Raw genomic sequence first — 17441 nt, 5'->3', positions numbered from 1 at the left:
TCAACTACAATTAACTACAGTTGGGTAACTTAAAATTCCCGCTCCTACATAAGTAGAGTTGCCTTGGGTGTGCTCCTTACAGTCAACTTTCAGCATGTGGTCAACCAAGACTGTGGTCCCTTCTTTTCGCCTGCTACTTATTATCTGTTCTACTGTCGGGGTCATTGGCATCATGGGCGGGCGATTTGCTCGTTTAGGAATGTTTCCCCATCATATCTCTTTGCACATATATGAGACTTATATGGCTGGCGGTTCCTTGGTTTCGGAGTTGTTTGTCCTTACATGTGCGCACTGCATTATCCACGACATAAACACCTATACATGTCGACTTAAAAGACACCGCTGGACAAGCATTATTTCCTAAAGAATTCATCGTTTACCCGATGTATAATCATGAGACGTTTGATTAACATATTGGACTGATTCGCTTAAGCAGACCAGCTTAAATGAAAAAGTGCAAATAATTACTATGGCTCCTAGCGATGCCATCTATCCAAAAGATACGCTTGCAATTGTCGCCGGATTCGGTGATATCGATCCATATAAAACTAGGCAAGATTGTCGAAATATGAACATATATCTTCCATTCTGGGGTCCAGAACTTTGCAATTCCAGGCATTTCAAAAGCATAACGGAGTACGGCATGAGACAATTCATGCAATGGAGATTCCGGTGTCGGATTGGTTGTGAACTACATTCTCATTGGGCTATATTTTATGGGAGCTATGGTCTGTGGCGAACCACATCATCCAATTAATGTACCCTTTTTGCAAGGGTATAACAAGGGTATAAAAACGCGCTTTAATAAAAGGTTGATAATAATTCTTCTTATAAACATAGATTATTTCTGAAATGATTTCTGATAACGATTTGACTTTGCTTAACTAAAAAATGAATATTTTAAAGTTGTAAAAAGTCTTCTATTCTTGCAGTGTATACTCATAAATCAGACTGTCATAACTTCCTGCAAATATCGAAAGTCCATTAACAGTAAAGCATTTTTGCTTGACTCGTTGGTTGCAGGACTGTAGCCTTTGTCTAGCTGCAACTGTTAGCTATATTTTTTTCCTTCTATGCTTAACACCTGGTCTGGCGTGTCCTGTCTGCATCTGATAAATGCCTTCGAAAACAAGTTTAATTAAAACACACACACACACACAAACACACACACTGATGTGCAGATACTGGACAGGTTTGTGTGAATATAGCCAGGTTTAGACGTCATTGAACGTCAATAGGTATGTTTATTTTTCAACACAATCGAGGCGTAAACGCAACAAATAGCAAATGCGACAGGCGCACCCCAAACGTCCCCAGCGATCCCTCCCCTCTTATCAACCCCTAATTTAATTCAATACAACCCCCTCTCGCTTGTGTCCCATTGGCATTGATGTTGTTTGTTTGCTTTGACATGTGCCTCAAATGCATCGTTATTTGTTTATTTGTATTTGTTTGTTTGTGTTTGCATGGAATATTATTAATGCTTTGCCATAGCCACTAAGCCATCAATATTAATTGGATAAAAATTATGTGTCCGGTTGATTGAAATTAACTTGCAAATAATTGATGGTAAAAACTGGGACATTTTTGTTAGAGACCAAAGAAAGAATCATAAAGCCATATCCTAAGCAATCAATAAGGAGTCATTAATGAATGATATGATTCTTTGTGGAGTTTCATGATAAGTCTTATTTTATTCCGGGAAATTCATTGGTGATTTCCTTCACATTGAAGTCGGGAAAACCGATGCGTGACAAACGAACACATTTAATTACAAGCAAAGTTCTATATTATAGCAAATCACGTGTGAAAAAACTTCTTTGCTCAATTTTCGCTCTTCTCGTGTTTATGTACCATAAAAGATAGTGCATAGAACTAAACATTTTGAGCTTTTTTTGCAAAGCGCCATTTGATATTTAAAGCTTATCAACCAAGCCTACGATATATAGCAACAGTGGAATTTTGCAGTTCGCAGTTCAAAACTGATAGAGCGACAAATCGGGTTTATTTATTTAGCGGCAGTTCCAAAAAGAAATAAATATGTCCAGAGCGCCACGGAATGGTCAACAAAGCAAGCGTGAAATAACTACGAAAACTTTTAGAGTTGGGGAAAATGGACGACCAGCTCTGATCAAAGAAAGAAGAACATCGACTGATTGCCGACCCGACAGGGAAAGGAAGATAACGATTGATAAGTTCTATTCACCAACAGAAACTCCCACCCTCATCAAGGAGAAAGAAGTAGTGACTGATCGGGTACCGACTGCTGCCGGAAATGAAGGAACTCAAATTAGGGAAAAAACTGTGTCGACAGAACGAAAATTCGCGCCAGATGGAAATCCTATCCAGGAAAAGCGAATCGAGACTAATCGAATCCAATAGAAAACCGGCATCGACCGGTCGGTCTACAACTGCAATTGTTTTAAAGAAAAAGCTCACCATGGTCAAACAAAAATAATTATTCAATTAAAATTAACTTACACAATAACAACACAAAAAAAAAAAAAAAAAAAAAAAAAGGAGAAAATGAAAAAATTAATTGCTATATTGTTTGAACATATTTCTGTCTTTAGTCCAATTAGATATTAGCTACGTTTGTTATATTTTACCGATGACTTTTCATGTTTATAACTTTTTTACAATAATAAAAAAAAATAAATTTTTCTTTAAACAAACCAAAATGGCCTAAGTCCACAGTTATTCCAGTTTTATTTAATAATTTCCAAAGAATCAAATGTCCCAGCAAAAATATTAAAAAACACATTTACGTTTTCTAAACTTAAATAAAAACAGAGACTTAGCCTAGAGATCGAATTAGCTAGATAGTCTTAAAAAAAAATGTTTCTTGGTGAAGTATAAATTTTTAGTATGTTTGATTAGTCATTTCAGCAAAGTTATTCTCTGAAACATTCTAAGTAAATAACGAAAGAGAGAACCGGTTTCGTGATATACAATATACAATTATAATGTGTACGTAATTGCATGTTTTGAGCTCATACTCTTTCGTCATTTCCCATTTGATATATAATACTTATCTCTCTCCCTTAATGTTTGTTCGCTTTTAATAGCGAGCTTACGATAGTAACAATCGTGGAATTTCTATTTGCGCAGTTCAAAACTGATCGAGCTACGAATCGGGTTTATTTATTTAGCAGCAATTTACTCCGATTCCGGATTGAGGGTAGTAAATAAATATGTCCAGGGCACCACAAAATGGTCAACTAAGCAAGCGTGAAATAACTACAAAAACCTTTAAAGTTGGGGAAAATGGACGACCAGCTCTGATCAAAGAAAGAAGAACATCGACTGATTGCCGACCAGACAGGCAAACAACGATAGCGACTGAAAGGTACTTTGGTGCATCAACTGAAAGTCCTACTCTCATTAGAGAAAAAAAAATTGTGACTGAGAAGTCTAAAGGTAATTCAAAGGGAACACCTACTGAAATCAAGGAGAGAAGAGTATCGATTGATCGGCACTTTTCACCGGATCAAAACGTAATCAAGGAAAAACGAATAGAGACTCGTCGATTGATTCCAATAGCTGAGAAACGATCACTTGTTCAGAAAAAAGAGACATCAACTGGTCGGTGTACAACTAAAGTTATTGCAAAAGGAAAGGACACCTTGGTCAGAAAAAAATAACGAGAGTAAATTATGTAACCCACTTTAATAGAGTAACTTACATATTTAACCCACATAATATGATAATGAACTGAGATAATAAAAGTCTTTGTTGCTGATAAGTGCATCTTGATAAGACAAGAAGTTTCGACAAATCTTTTTTAAAGAAATGTAGATATAATTTGCTAAGAACAAAAGAAATATTGACACAAAAATGACAGATTGATGCTGCCATTTGCTTCTCATTGTTCGATTGAGTGTCTTTTTTTGTGATGAGTTTTATTTTCATTTTCTAAGTTGCCATTTCTCATCATACCAAAATCAATGAGTAACGAGACAGAGAGAGAGAGAGAGAGAGTTTGGATTGTGGGGAAAAATGACTACCTCGCAGATTAACAGCTTATGATCTGACATAAGAGAAATGTTGTTAGAAAACTTCATTAGCAACATGTGTCCAGTGTTGTGGACTAAATGTATCTCTATGTGTGTATGTGTGTGTGTGTGAATGAGTATATATGTATATATTTATTATGTGAGTGTGTGTTTCTGTAGCGCTTCAGTGCGCAATTAAAGCAATAAAAGTGTAGACGACTGCACATTGAATGGGCCCTGCCCTGGACTAGGGCCAGTTTCCCAGCAAGCAAGCACTCAGGCTCTTGTTGGCCTCATCTTCTGCCTTCTCATCCACCCACCAAAAAGGCACAAAAAAATAAAGTTGTCGAGTGGACGTAAAAAAAAAGCAAACAAGAAATAAGGAAAACAGGAAAAAATAATTGAAAAGCGCACTTTGGCTTTGGGCTTTGTACGTTCATTTTCATAAATACTCTAGGCAATTTGGCATATGGATTCAATAATGCCTTTTGGCGTTATTCTAAACTTTAGTCATCGAGAAGGTATACAACTTGTATCAAAACTGCAATCAATTTTTTTAGCCTTTTCATTGGACTCTATGTTGGACAGGTTATATTAGGCACTTCGACTGATTACAAGTCGCAAAGTGCGATAAGAAGAACAAATAGTGTACAGGAAATCCGCAGAAAAAATGCAGTTCAAGGCAAAAAGCTTTTGGGTAGGTTGTCTCAAAGGTGATAAGAAACAGATAAGAGAGAGCGAATAAGAGGTTGTTCTGCCAATTGATAAAAATCATTGTGATTCACTAAGTAATTATTACTCACAACATTTAAATAAGCTGCACTATCAGACTCAGAGTCTAAATTTATAGAGCTAGTTAGTTTAGCAGCCTTATCTAACTCTTAAAATTTGTTTGAACACTTTGAAATTCTAACTGTGGAAATAAGATGTTATCTTATCGGTTCTTCTTTTGACATCCTAGTAGTATTTATTATTGTATCATGAAAAGGCAAAAGTGAAATATCTTTATAGATAGAGTATAGAAAAATTTAATGTTCGTTTCTCGTTTTTTAATTCTTTTTACTCTATGTGGAGATTTTGTTGGGTTTTTATTCCGGAAAGCGAATTCTGTTTGGCAACTGTGATTGAGCCATAGCCAGCGTTAATCCCACCACTTTGGTGTACTCGAAAAGCCCATTTGATACTTTATTTAGTGTAATTTTCGTTAAAAAATTCAAGTGTTTATTTAATGGATAGAGAGCAAAAGGAAAGACAAACAAAAAATGAAAGTAGGTATGCAATCGAACATCAAAATTGAATTAGGAATTAAATTCTGACTCTGTGGCTAAACGCAAACATTTAGTGAGTGCAACAACAATAACAATTGTTGGACCCTTCCACGTTTATTCCCTTCCCTCCAAATCAATGCGATGAATCCTCTATGTGGAGATGTGAAATCATGCAATCAGGATATTCCAGTCAGCATACAATAACCTCCTACACCACCCACTATTCGCACCGCATCACTTTACCGCATTGTACTTCATTAAATGCACTCTCGCACACACACACACACACAGGCATACGCACGCATACATACTCATGCAGAGTGCGGTCATACTGTAAATTAAATATAAAATGTCCTGCGGACTGTCGCTCTTTATGTGCCACAAACGATGTCGAGAACAACATCGGTCAACATTGCAGACCAACCAGAATATACACATACTCTGTGTGAGTGTGCATCTGCGTGTGTGTGTGTATAAAAACTTCTGTGTCGTGGACATTTTTGAAATGCTTTTTCGTAAACGACAGTCAGACAATGCAGGAGTCAAAAGTGGACAGGGAGATTGAGAGAGTAAAAGGGAGAAGGTTTGGTGGAGATCTGAAACTAAAATGCAAAACAAAAGGAAACTTGCTAAGCAAAATTGTTTCGTAGAGACAAGAGAAAGTGAGGTTGGGTGGTGCGGCGGCTTAGTTGTGTCCCCATCAACATTTTCAAGTGCACTTTTATTTTAGCTTGTTGTTTGCCCCGAGCCTCACTTTGACTGTTACATGTTGTAGATGTGCATCGCACACACACACACACATACATACATGCATATAGAAAGAAAAACGGGCGACAAAAATTAAAGTCTTCAGAATGAAGCATACTTTTTAGGGCAGAGTATTTTATAACAAAATTGATCATCAGTAAGATAATACTTTTTGGTGCTCAATTATTTAAACTGCCTTGGCATCAATCTATCTCCGACCTTCACCTTGAAGTACACCAACCTTTTTCACTCTCATTCTCTCTTTTACCATACCCAACAAATTGAGATTGAGTAAACCAGAAATAAATCAAATTTGTGTCTATCTCTGGCCAACATGGCGGATGACAACAATTTCGACACTTTTGCGTGGTGCCGGAATGAAATACTTTGTGCTTGGCTGATGAAAATAATTGTAGCATACTTTACAGCAACACAAAAATTTTTAACGGCAAGGCCATGGTCACGTTGCTGAACTACTAGTCAAAGTTAACGTCATCAACATCAAAAGCATCAACAACAACAACTATAATGAGAACAACATTGCCCGCTCTTGAGACGACTACCTCATGCTCTGTTGAATATTATTTTGAATATATAAAATATAATTTGCTTTATTATATGCACTCACTCGTTACAAATTGGCCGTCACAACAAAAAATATCAAAAAATGAATGCGACGACCAAGACGGAAACCAAGTAGAAAGTAATGTCTGGGAATGTGCAGTTGGCTTGCGCTTTGTGTGTGTTTTTTGGATTTTGGTTTTGCAAGTTGAACTCTGTGGAGAGAAAGTTGTTTGCCAAGTTAAAGTCACATATTACATAAGTAGATATTAATATGCAGACAATGTTCCGTTTTCCTGCTCCACTTGGGGCTGTAAATCACCTGAACTTGAGGAGTATCAAAAGGCCAAACACAGCAGCTGTGTTAATTTGCTGTCTACGTGTGAGTGAAGTTCTTGTGGGCTGCAGCAACCGCAGCCAAAGTTTAAGCCGGAATGAAGATTTATATGTCTGGCGAAACGAATGTGCTGGTCTTTTCTTCTTTTCTTTTAGGGAAATATTCTTCTACTTTGATCACGTGTCTCATTGCAATTTCCGGAGAAAAGTGAATGAACGGATATTTGCTATGGGAGAATAGGCGTCCACACAAGTTTGTTACTAATTTGTTGCACTAACTGCTATTTCAATGGTTACACTTGAAAATTTAAGCCTAAGATTTGTTACTCTCCTCCAGAGAGTCCCGTGATGGCACTTTGACAAATATTGAGGTCCTTTAGCTAGAGATACTTTGTCTCTTTTTAGTCACGCAATCATCTCTAGTTGCATCAACAACTCATCTCAGTTTCAGAGCAAAGCAATTCTCCATCATTTAGGATGATGTCTGACCAAGAGTTCAGGCTTATGTTTGTGTTAATGAACAAGTCCATGGGCAACAATTGGACCTAGGAATAGAAATAGGAAAAGAGGAATAGGACTAGGGCCATGACCAATGTCTATCTGTCTGTTTTGCTGTCTGTCCACATAGAGAACACACACATTCGTATCTATGTATGTGTTGGACGAGCTGTCTAGCATATGTCTGAGTGTCCGGTCTTTTTTGGGAGTCGTGTCTATTACGTAGTAAATTATTGTGTGTCCATGTCCATGAAACTCACACTCATCCCAGAGTCGAGTAGTATCCACTCATGCTCCCTATTCCACTCCACTCCACTTGACTCCACTTTATTCCACTCCTTCTTCATCTATGGCTGCCTGTCAATTTGTGGCCTCGATAGACAGTCCAGACAGTATCCTCTGACTTTTGACACACGTACATAGGCAGCACTCCAATTGTCCATTTTGGTTTTTGTCTAGCTTTAATTACATTGCTTTTTATATATGTATATATACAGATGTAGATCTCTACCTACATAGATGCATATGTATATTTTCTCTCTTAAATTTTCAAGTAATTTTTTGTATTCTTTTTTTCGCTTAGTCATAAATTTTCTTATCTGTTTGCTGAACTGCAAGTAACTCTCAGGAAAATTTCCGCGTGACTTAACTAAAGAGCTTAAAAAAATACTCATATATGCTTGCTATATCTCTTTTTGCATATTAAACTTTATGCATATATAAACAATAGATCTTTAATGAAATCAAAGAATTATATTGAAAAGTGATATCAATTTTAATGAAATTGAAATTGCTTTTTGCAGAATGTTGACGCCAATAAATGCAATTATGTTGCTACAACAAGAACAATAGTCGGCCATTGTCGTCTAGTGAAAGAGGGGGAGAGAGAGTGGTTTCTGGTGGGATAAGCGTTCTGGTTGCCTAACAATGGTCAAAATTCTAACAACAAAATGAGCTATGAAACTAAATGTTGCAAATCATCAAATTGAATTTTGAAACAAATTACAAACAAAAGTTGCATACATTTTAATATAAAATATAATAGTTGCATCTAAATAAGCATTGTCCATACCGGCAACCAACAAACATACATATATTTAGTTATATGCGAGGGTCAAACGAATAGTAACAAGGGACATACAGATCTATCAATCATAAGCCATTTCGTGAAGAATGCAGAGCGAAAATATTTATGTATATATCAAGGGCAGATAAAAGTTCATACCTTAAAAGATTGACAAAAGAAAGATGATTGAATAGAAAAGGAAAATATATGTTACAAAGCGTTTTATTTGATTAATATTTATGGAAATCGGGAAAACATGAGATATGAATGTATTCGTGTATTTACTGGACTAGTCACTAGGGGGATGAAGCTTTAATTGAAAAAGTTCCATGGCCCCTCGCAGGCATAAACGCTTATGCCTTATTTATTAAAGGACCCTCGCCGCAACCTGGATGAAAATTTACAAATTATGCTGTAAATTTTCAACCACAAGGATAATTTGCCTAGCGCCTGGCATCAATTTCAATAGAATGCAATTTGCATCCCTGGCTGACTGTGTTACACAAAATTGCATATATGCAAATGCATGCGTATGACATTTCGGTTTCGGTCTAAAATTTTATTGTGTGCTCCGGTTGATAAATTATTTAGAGCTTGATTCCTGGCAGCAGCAGCAGCAGCAACAACAAGTCATGCATTTTGAGTTTTCCCTCCACTCATAATTTATACAAATTTTGTATTTGTGTGTGTGTGTGTGTGTAAGTGAGAGTGTGCGTGTGTGTTACTGGTTTTAGATGCTCTTTACCCGCCTGGGCTTGATTCTGGGCCCGGTTTTGGTTTCGGGTCTTGGCTTGTCGTTCAATTTGACATAAAACCTTTTTTTCGTTTTTGTGTCGGGGTTCTTATGGCTCACATGACATTTAATGCAAAGTGCTCAACCCTGTGTGCGTGTGGGCGTATTTCACGCCTTTTTGCCACCACTCATCAAAATAAACATAAGCAAATTTATTTTTATATGTATGTATGAGGTATATTTATTTTCTTTTTGTAACCTTTAAGGGTGTCCCACCCGAAATGAGGCAAAGGCATTTGCAGAGCAGATATATTCCATTTACTCTCCTTATCGTCTGTTTTCTTTCCTTTTATGTGCAATCGAGCGAGTGTAAAAAGCAAAAATTCATCAAATTTACAAAAATCCTTTTTTTAAGACTACAGAGAAATGTCTATAGAAGGGCCGAGTTAGCGAGTAGGCTCTATGAGAGAGATAACGGATGAAGTGAATTTTTGGTATCCTTCCAAAAGAGATAAGCTGTAAAATTATAAATCTCTAAATGATTAAGCAAAATGCAATATTTTTTGCTGGGAACGTCATGAGGAGTTTGTTGGAGGATTCCCAGGAAATCTACCTGAAACGCGAGGAACATTCTTTAAGACTTCCTTTAAATACAATATATCACAATTGTATGCGTATTGTTTACATTTTAATACTTACATATGTATGCAGTCATCTCATGAATATTGATAGCCTTTTGCACCCAACTGCCAGCCTCATCTTCTCCACTCTATCATCCTCTTCCTCATCACCATCATCATCATCAGGATGCGCATCAACTTGAATTGTATACTGAAGCATATATTGTTGTGTTGTGTCCTTTCGAAACCTTTGCGTAATTGACACCCACACAGAGACACAGACACACACACACACAAATATACCAAGGACCACACGGATAGAGCAATGTATTAACATAAAATACGCATACGTAGAGAGAGCCAGAGCATGGCCAACGGGGGGTTTCCGTTGGTCAAAAGCAGTTTAGGATATCCAGGATATGCTCTTGCAACAAAAGCGCAACACAAATTCCAGTCTGTCTGCATATTTGCGAGACTTTGATCATCATTTTGAAACGTTGGCCATGTCCAAGAAGAGAGTGAGAAAGAAAACGAAAAAAAAAATGAAAAACCGAATGTAACATGCAAGAATTTTTCACTCTTTTACCCGTTCCAACTTAATGCTAATGTTCTAGACATAAACGTTATGATGTGGCCAATCGTGTGTGTATGTGTGCGTGTGTGTGTGAAGTAATCTAATCATCATCAGTGACAGGGATAGCATAGCTCAAACACACACTCCTCTGCTGCCATGACCAGTGAAACATATTGACCAACCGCCTTGGTCCGTTCTGAAATTTATGCACATTATTTGTCCTGGCTAGCTGCATGTCCGCGTTGATTTTTGCGCAATCCTTTTGCACAATTCCAAATGTCATTTGTATGCAAACTAACTGCGCTTTATGCCTCCTTTGCTCCATCATCATGACGATGATGTTGCTGCTGCTTTTTCCTGATGTGGATGATGATGATTTCGGACTTTAGCTGCCAAAGCAAGACATCAAAAATATCTACATTCATACATACATCCATATATGGTTGGTTTGGGGGCGGTGTTCAGTCTGTGTGTGTGGGTGTGTGTGTGGGTGGAGGCTTTTGTGATAGAGTATTTGCGGATTTATGACAATCTAGAAGTTGTATCTCTCTTTTCTCTCTTTCCCTGCAGAGTCTAAAAATATGAAAAGCAATGCGACAGCTTTAATGTTTTCAATACCCTGTATAAGTCAGAATTTCCCCCAGTTAAATCATTCACTTAGCCACTTAACTATGGTAGTCAAAATTGTTAGTCATGTGATTGTTTGAATTCCTACGATTTTTAGGGAACGCAAAATCGTCGAACTATTGACCAATTATTTGCCCATCATTGCTATAGATAGTTTCTACATATAACTAAAAGCTATAGGCTAGGAAGCTCTTAAGTAGATAAAAGTCAACTTTGTTAGCTGTTTTAAAATGAGAGATTAGTGTTCAAAAGCTATGCCAAACTCTTACCAATATGTGCCTTTGTCCATTAATGGGTATTGTATGGTCTCAAATTTAGTTTGAATCACTGTCAACCGTTTTTTGTGTGTATGTGAATGAGTGTCGGTTTGGTCATATACCATTCGCTTTGTTTTACGTGTCTCGGTCAGTTGGGTTTAAGTTCTTTTTTGTTTTTTGTCTTTGTTGCTGTTTGGTTTTTGTTAGCCAGTTCTGTGGCTTGTTCGTTTTCCTTGTTGCCTTTCCCCAAATGCCATTCCCAATCCTCTTTTGGCATTTCGTTCTTTGCTCTTGCTTAACTGCATGTGTCTTTGTGTGCTTGACCATTGTTTACTGCAGCATTTGGTCATTTTTCCGTCTAAACCGATGGCAACCGATGGCCAACAAAAAATGCGACAAAAACAACACACATACATAGCTTTGAATCAATGTCAAGCTAAAGAGCGGATATCAAAAGATACACCAAGAAAAAAATAAAAAAAAAAATCTCATATCTGTCATTTTTAATAACATTTTCCGTGCGAAAATCAAAGATGTCCGACATTTGTGTTTCTCTTCCACATAACACACAAAAAATTTGCATATTTGATTATTTTATTTGGCATTTTAGAACCAATTTATATTCATGAATTTTGCAAATTAGCTAACGTGTGCACACAGTCCTCAATCTAGACAACTTCTCCACCCACCACTACTCTTCCTCTTCCTGTTCCTGCCTCCCCTCGTCTTGTTTATCCCTCCATCTCAGTTTTTGTTGTTGTCGTCTGCTGGCTGCTGCTTCATAAATGTTTTTAGCCTCATTAAAAGTTTTTGGCCATTAAATTATGATTTGAGCCGCTTGGCTTAATCCTTCAAAAGGCAATCGGGGTATTTTTTTTTTGTTAGACGATATGAGTTAGCTGACTTTAAAAACTTTCAAGAGTTACCTGAGTGAAAATTGGTTAGAGTAAAGATTTTTATAATTATATTTATATACCTCTATATAAGATGGTTCTCAGCACTTCAGTCTAAAAAGAGTTTGTATTTTTCATGGCTAACTTTAATCTTATAATTTTTCGTTTACCCTAATGTACGGCCTCTGATAAAGCTTTCTAATTCTCCTGTAACACTCAAGTACCTAACATATATTCCTATTTGATATTCACTTGATTTAGTTGGATACAGATCAATATCATAATCCAAACGTATATATTCTGAATAAAAGGAAAAAATCAATGAAAATCAATCTCAAATGCCTTCTAATTTATACCATACAACTGAAACAAGAACAGGAACTGAAAACTAAACCAAATCTTATTCTGCTTATTAACTACAGCGGACTTGCGGTCCTAGAACTAAAGATTTATATTTAGTTTCTCAGCACACAATCCCTTTAACTTTTTTCGTTCCATAGCAATATCATGTTAGTTTGCTTTCCTAGGGTTAAGGCTTGGCCCTTTTTTCAGACGCAACATCAATAATCCAGTGGCTGTCAAACTGTTTGCTAGGCTAGACTAGGCAATTTATCAGTTTCGCCTTTGCTTGCTTTTGCCATTTCGCTGGCATCTTATAGTCATGCTCTAGTTGGCAAGGGACAACAAAAAAACGATATACAAAAAATAAAAAGGGGAAACTGTCAGGCGATAAATGAAGCGCAACTTTTTCGATAATTGCTGATAATTTTATTTTTTCTAAAAAGAAACAAGAAAAAGGACAAAAAAATAAAGAAGTTTTGCACAAATTTTTGTGGCTCCCACATTTCTCTCTATAAATGTATGTATATGTGGGTGTGTGTGTGTCTGTCAAATGTGCAACAGCTGCGGGCAAAGTTAAACAAATAATAAAGTTTTTAATTATAAGCAATGAAGGCAACGTAAAAGTTTCGTTTCTTGATCGTCAAGACAAGGACTGGCATTCGGTCTCTCCCTTCAAGCTCCTTCTCTTCTCCCCCTTTTGCCTTTACCGAGTGCGTGGAAAATAACTTTGAATGTTGCGTGTGAGGAAATGGAAGTCAATGAAATTAGTGCCGGCAGCCAGTAGAAGCAATTGGAAGGCCAAAAGAAACCAAAGTCAAAGCCAGTAGCAAGTGAAACGGAAGTGTTAGTGTCGTATAGTTCTCTTGACATTTGCATGCTTGCCCGCACAAAAGTATGCAATAAAAGTTTTGTGCGTGCGTCTTTGTGTATGTGTGTGTGTGTGAGGGAAAACTTATTGGTTTGCCTGACTTCTTCTTGATAATCAAGAACCGGAAACTCAAATAATTTGCGGTACAGCTTAAGGATTATACTGGCCATTTCCCTTTTGTTGAGTTTATTATTAGGTATTGAGTTTACACATCATCCCCGCCTACTCCACACTCCCCACCATTTCCTCTTGATGCCAACCCTTCCTTATTCAGTAGTAGAAAACTTGTGCATGGAAATTTTACTTTCCAAAGAGTAAGAAAGAGAAAAGTTCCTACATTGTTCTGTGTGTGTTTGTTTTTTGGTTTCTTTTTTTATTCAGTTTGTTTTGGAATCATTTTGCAAAATATCCTTAACCCATTTATCCCATTTGGTCTTCCATTTGACCATGGCCGCTGCCTTTTCCTCATCCTCAACACCGCTATATTTGATTGAATTTTTGGCAATACGTTTCAAAAATTTCAGATCGGCATTCATAGGAGCAATGCCCAAGAATGCCATATAGAAATCATGCGATAGTGGGTTGGCTCGCCAAAACGAAGGATTGCCCGATGATATGATCAAGGGTATATTCTTGGCTATTAAAGTGGCCGCCGGATGATTACGATAATCAGTGCCCAATTGCAAAACTTGGTTCGACACTGGACACAATTCGAGAGCAATATTCAATTTCTTCACCAATGCCATAATTATTGGATGCTTGGTAAGGGCAAAGCCATGACCAATGCGCCTGGTGCCCAATATGACAGCATCGAAGAGATTCTCATCGGTATGGGAGCCATACCAATTGGTTTGTCCTGCATGAAAATAGAAATGTATGTGAGGCGGTAATTTGATTAATTGCTCCACAAACATTGACAACGGATGACCGATATCTTCCTGGCCCACAAGATCGAAACCGATCAGGAAATCGGGAAATTCTTTCTACAGAAAAACAAAGGTTGGAATCGATTGATTGAAATGAAGCGTTTGAACTCACATTCAATTCTGTACAAGTCTTAACATAAGTGCCAACATCTTCTGGGGTAACATGACGTAGCGGGGCATAGATTAGTTTTGCCCCAATAAATTCTGGATGGTCTTTCTTGAAACGATTCATTTGATCGTAATAGATTTGCACAGTTTCACGTACGGGCAACTTTTCGCCATCCAAACAATAGAGTTGCGGCAACAATGAACGAGTCTCAACATATTGCACACCATCGGCATAAAACTCCTTGAGAGCATTATAGTAATATTCGCCCCAAACAGGTGCAAATTGTATTAGACCATCGAGTAGGGCGAAAATTCCCATAAAATGCCGCCAAGCTTGATCATTGTTCGTAAAACTGGATAGGGGAAACATACTGAAACGTATTCGAAGATATTTGCAAACATTCTCATCGCCACGATGTTCACGAACCTCTTCCATTTGTTGCCATTTGCCATCTTTGAATTTGCATTTGCTTGGTTTCTCTTTGGCGAAGCGAAACTCCTCAATGCGACAACCTTTGTTCGTGGTGCAGGCCCACAGATTCTTCTTGTACGTTAATTTGATTAGAAATTCCGTACTGCACATTGAAGTATCATGCGTTGTGAGTGCTGCACCCTTGGGCATTCGGGTTAAAATATGAAATAATGGTGACTTCTTGATCCTATGCAAAACTTGAAAGATGTGATAGCCCGGTGCGAATTTGGTGGGATCCATAATGCCTTTTTCATATTCCTTTTTCTTCTCACGCATTATCACCTTATTGGCCAAATATTCATCCTGGGTCAATTGTATGTCACTGCCCAGCATCTTGGCACGCCCATATGCGGTTACAATGTCACGTAATTTTCTATAATCTTCTGGTTTGCTCTTTCTCAGATTCGTATTTCCAATTAGTTCTTTCAGTGACTGCTCCATACCCAATTCAGTCAAATATCGATGGCAGTTATGGAGAATCGCTGGCGACAGCAGCAACTTCCCACGTTGCATCCAGGAAACCATTCTTCCAGTTTGCCATTAACTAAAGAATTTGGAATTTTTTCGAAAGAAAATTGTTTAGAAATAGTTTGTCTAGGTGATAAGAATTTTATGTCCAAACTAAGGAGATTAAACTCAAATAACTTTGTTGTACTATTGAACTGAATGAAAAGGTGCAATAAAATTTCTTTGTCGTATACACTCCATTTAGCCTATCAATTAGTCCTTGAATGCAACTTTGAAATTGCTTTTCACAATTATATCCTGAAGTTTTGTTATGTTTTCTAACCCATCTATATAGTTTTAGTTGTTGTTGTCAATCTTTTTTAGGTATCATGTTCAGAACTTACATGATGGCCAAAGGCAGCTCCACTTAACCACATTGGGACAAGTTGTCAAATTTGTGGTATGAAATGTAGTCAAATTTGAAATTATTGAAAATGTTCACAACTTTCGACCGAACTTCTACTACCCTGTTAAATTAGCCCACTTTGCGGTTTGACATTTAGTGATTCATTTTGGAAACATAAATCTCGAGAACTTTTCATTGTGGCTAGAAAGTGCTTAGCTTAAGTTACTAGTCCTTATGGAGTCCTTTTGTCTACTTCTTAAAACGATGTCTGATTTTTTCTTGAAATGAGACAAATCTAGACAAATTTTCTGAAAGTCTTTCGAGACGAAATTTTTAATTTTTAAATTTTTTTTTTTTTTTTCCTCTACTAAATTTAATACACATTTTAATCTAACAATCAGCATTCTCAACACTTAGAATTAATGTTACTTTGTTTAATTTTCACTTATTAAATTATTGTACCAATGTGCACTGTCTGATTTATCTAAGAAACCAGGCAAGTCTGTTTCTAGATATCTGTGTGTGTGTGTGTAGGTGCCACACAGGGTTAAAGAATATACATTTTGCTTAAGTGTTTTTTCAGCCGCATTACGTTACTTACATATCACCCATTTCCATCTTCATCTCCATCTCCATTCTGCAATTCCAACTCCATATCCATGCTCATCTTCATCTGACATTGCACACGTCTTTGTCGTTTTTATCTACAAGCTGAAACTGAAGCTCAATCTGTAGCTGAACTCGGCTTGCCCCAAGGCCCATGAAACTTTTCAAGTGTTAACGAGTTTTGTTGCACACACAGACAAACCATGTATGTATATATATACATATATATGCATACATATGCACACAAACATGTGTCGATTGCACTTAACTCAAAAACTTGAACGACATTTAAGCATTTGCTACAACAACAAAAGCAAGAAAAAAAGTGCCAAAAGTGCAAACTGATATGCCTCTGGCTGTATTTATATGTGTAGGTGTGTATCTGTAGGTGTGTGTGTGTGTATGCTGGCTACGTGCTTTTATTATTTGCCTGAATAACGTAAAGTTGATTTTAAGCTGGGAAACAATTTTCATTCACTTTAATTGTGTGCAAAGCCAGAAAATTATGTAAAAAATTATTATTTTTTTTTTTTTTTTAAATTTTAGTTCTTTGTGGTTATGAAAACCTATCAAATGTTAGTTGATTTACAGGGGATTGCTTTGGTAATCGTGGATTTTGAAAGAAAACTTCTTAGCCTTCAAAGTCTAACTCGATTTAAAGTCCTTTACCTTCGAACAAGGGGATCAAGAGCAAAGTCTTGTTAAACTAATCCTAAAATAAGTACGCTTATTGCTCTGAAACTCATGGAGAGAAAGGCAACTTAAAATATAAATGATTTGTGCTAACTGATTCAAAAGTTTTTTTCATTCCATTTAAATTTACTTTAAAGGAAATTCACGCATTTTCCGCACTAATAGGCTGTCTGAGCTGCAGCTAAAGATGGATTAACAGTTGGCGTTCTTTCAACTCAACTGAAAAACATTTTCATATATTTTGCAACCAATTCGGTCCTCTTTTTGGGTGGTAAAATCCTTCAATTACCAACATTTTGTCGGCAATTCAGTTTTTGCGAGCTGCGCCCGTACCCTTACCCATACCCGTAGAGAAAATGAGCAGAATGTGTTCATTTCAGCATAATGCTTTCTCATCT

General features: G+C 37.0%; 1 protein-coding gene across 3 annotated transcripts; it reads right to left on the bottom strand.

The window, feature by feature from the left end:
• Positions 1-13738: 13738 nt before the first annotated feature.
• Positions 13739-15580, bottom strand: Adgf-E (Adenosine deaminase-related growth factor E). 3 transcript variants are annotated; one of them, XM_068290427.1, is made up of 3 exons: positions 14847-15021; positions 14424-14772; positions 13739-14368 (listed from the first exon to the last, which is right to left on the bottom strand). In XM_068290427.1, the coding sequence occupies exons 1-3, from the start codon at positions 14870-14872 to the stop codon at positions 13763-13765; spliced, it is 981 nt and encodes a 326-aa protein (XP_068146528.1). In that variant the 5' UTR covers positions 14873-15021; the 3' UTR covers positions 13739-13762. The 3 variants fall into 3 exon arrangements, with proteins under 3 accessions (XP_068146528.1, XP_068146526.1, XP_068146527.1); XM_068290425.1 differs by having other exon boundaries at positions 14424-15560; XM_068290426.1 differs by having other exon boundaries at positions 14212-14364; positions 14424-15580.
• Positions 15581-17441: the final 1861 nt, after the last annotated feature.

The sequence above is a fragment of the Drosophila tropicalis genome, unplaced genomic scaffold (genome assembly GCF_018151085.1).
Source record: "Drosophila tropicalis isolate 14030-0801.00 unplaced genomic scaffold, ASM1815108v1 contig_593, whole genome shotgun sequence".
NCBI lineage: Eukaryota > Metazoa > Arthropoda > Insecta > Diptera > Drosophilidae > Drosophila > Drosophila tropicalis.
Note: the sequence above shows the minus strand (reverse complement) of the source record. Positions and strands in the feature narration are given on the sequence as shown.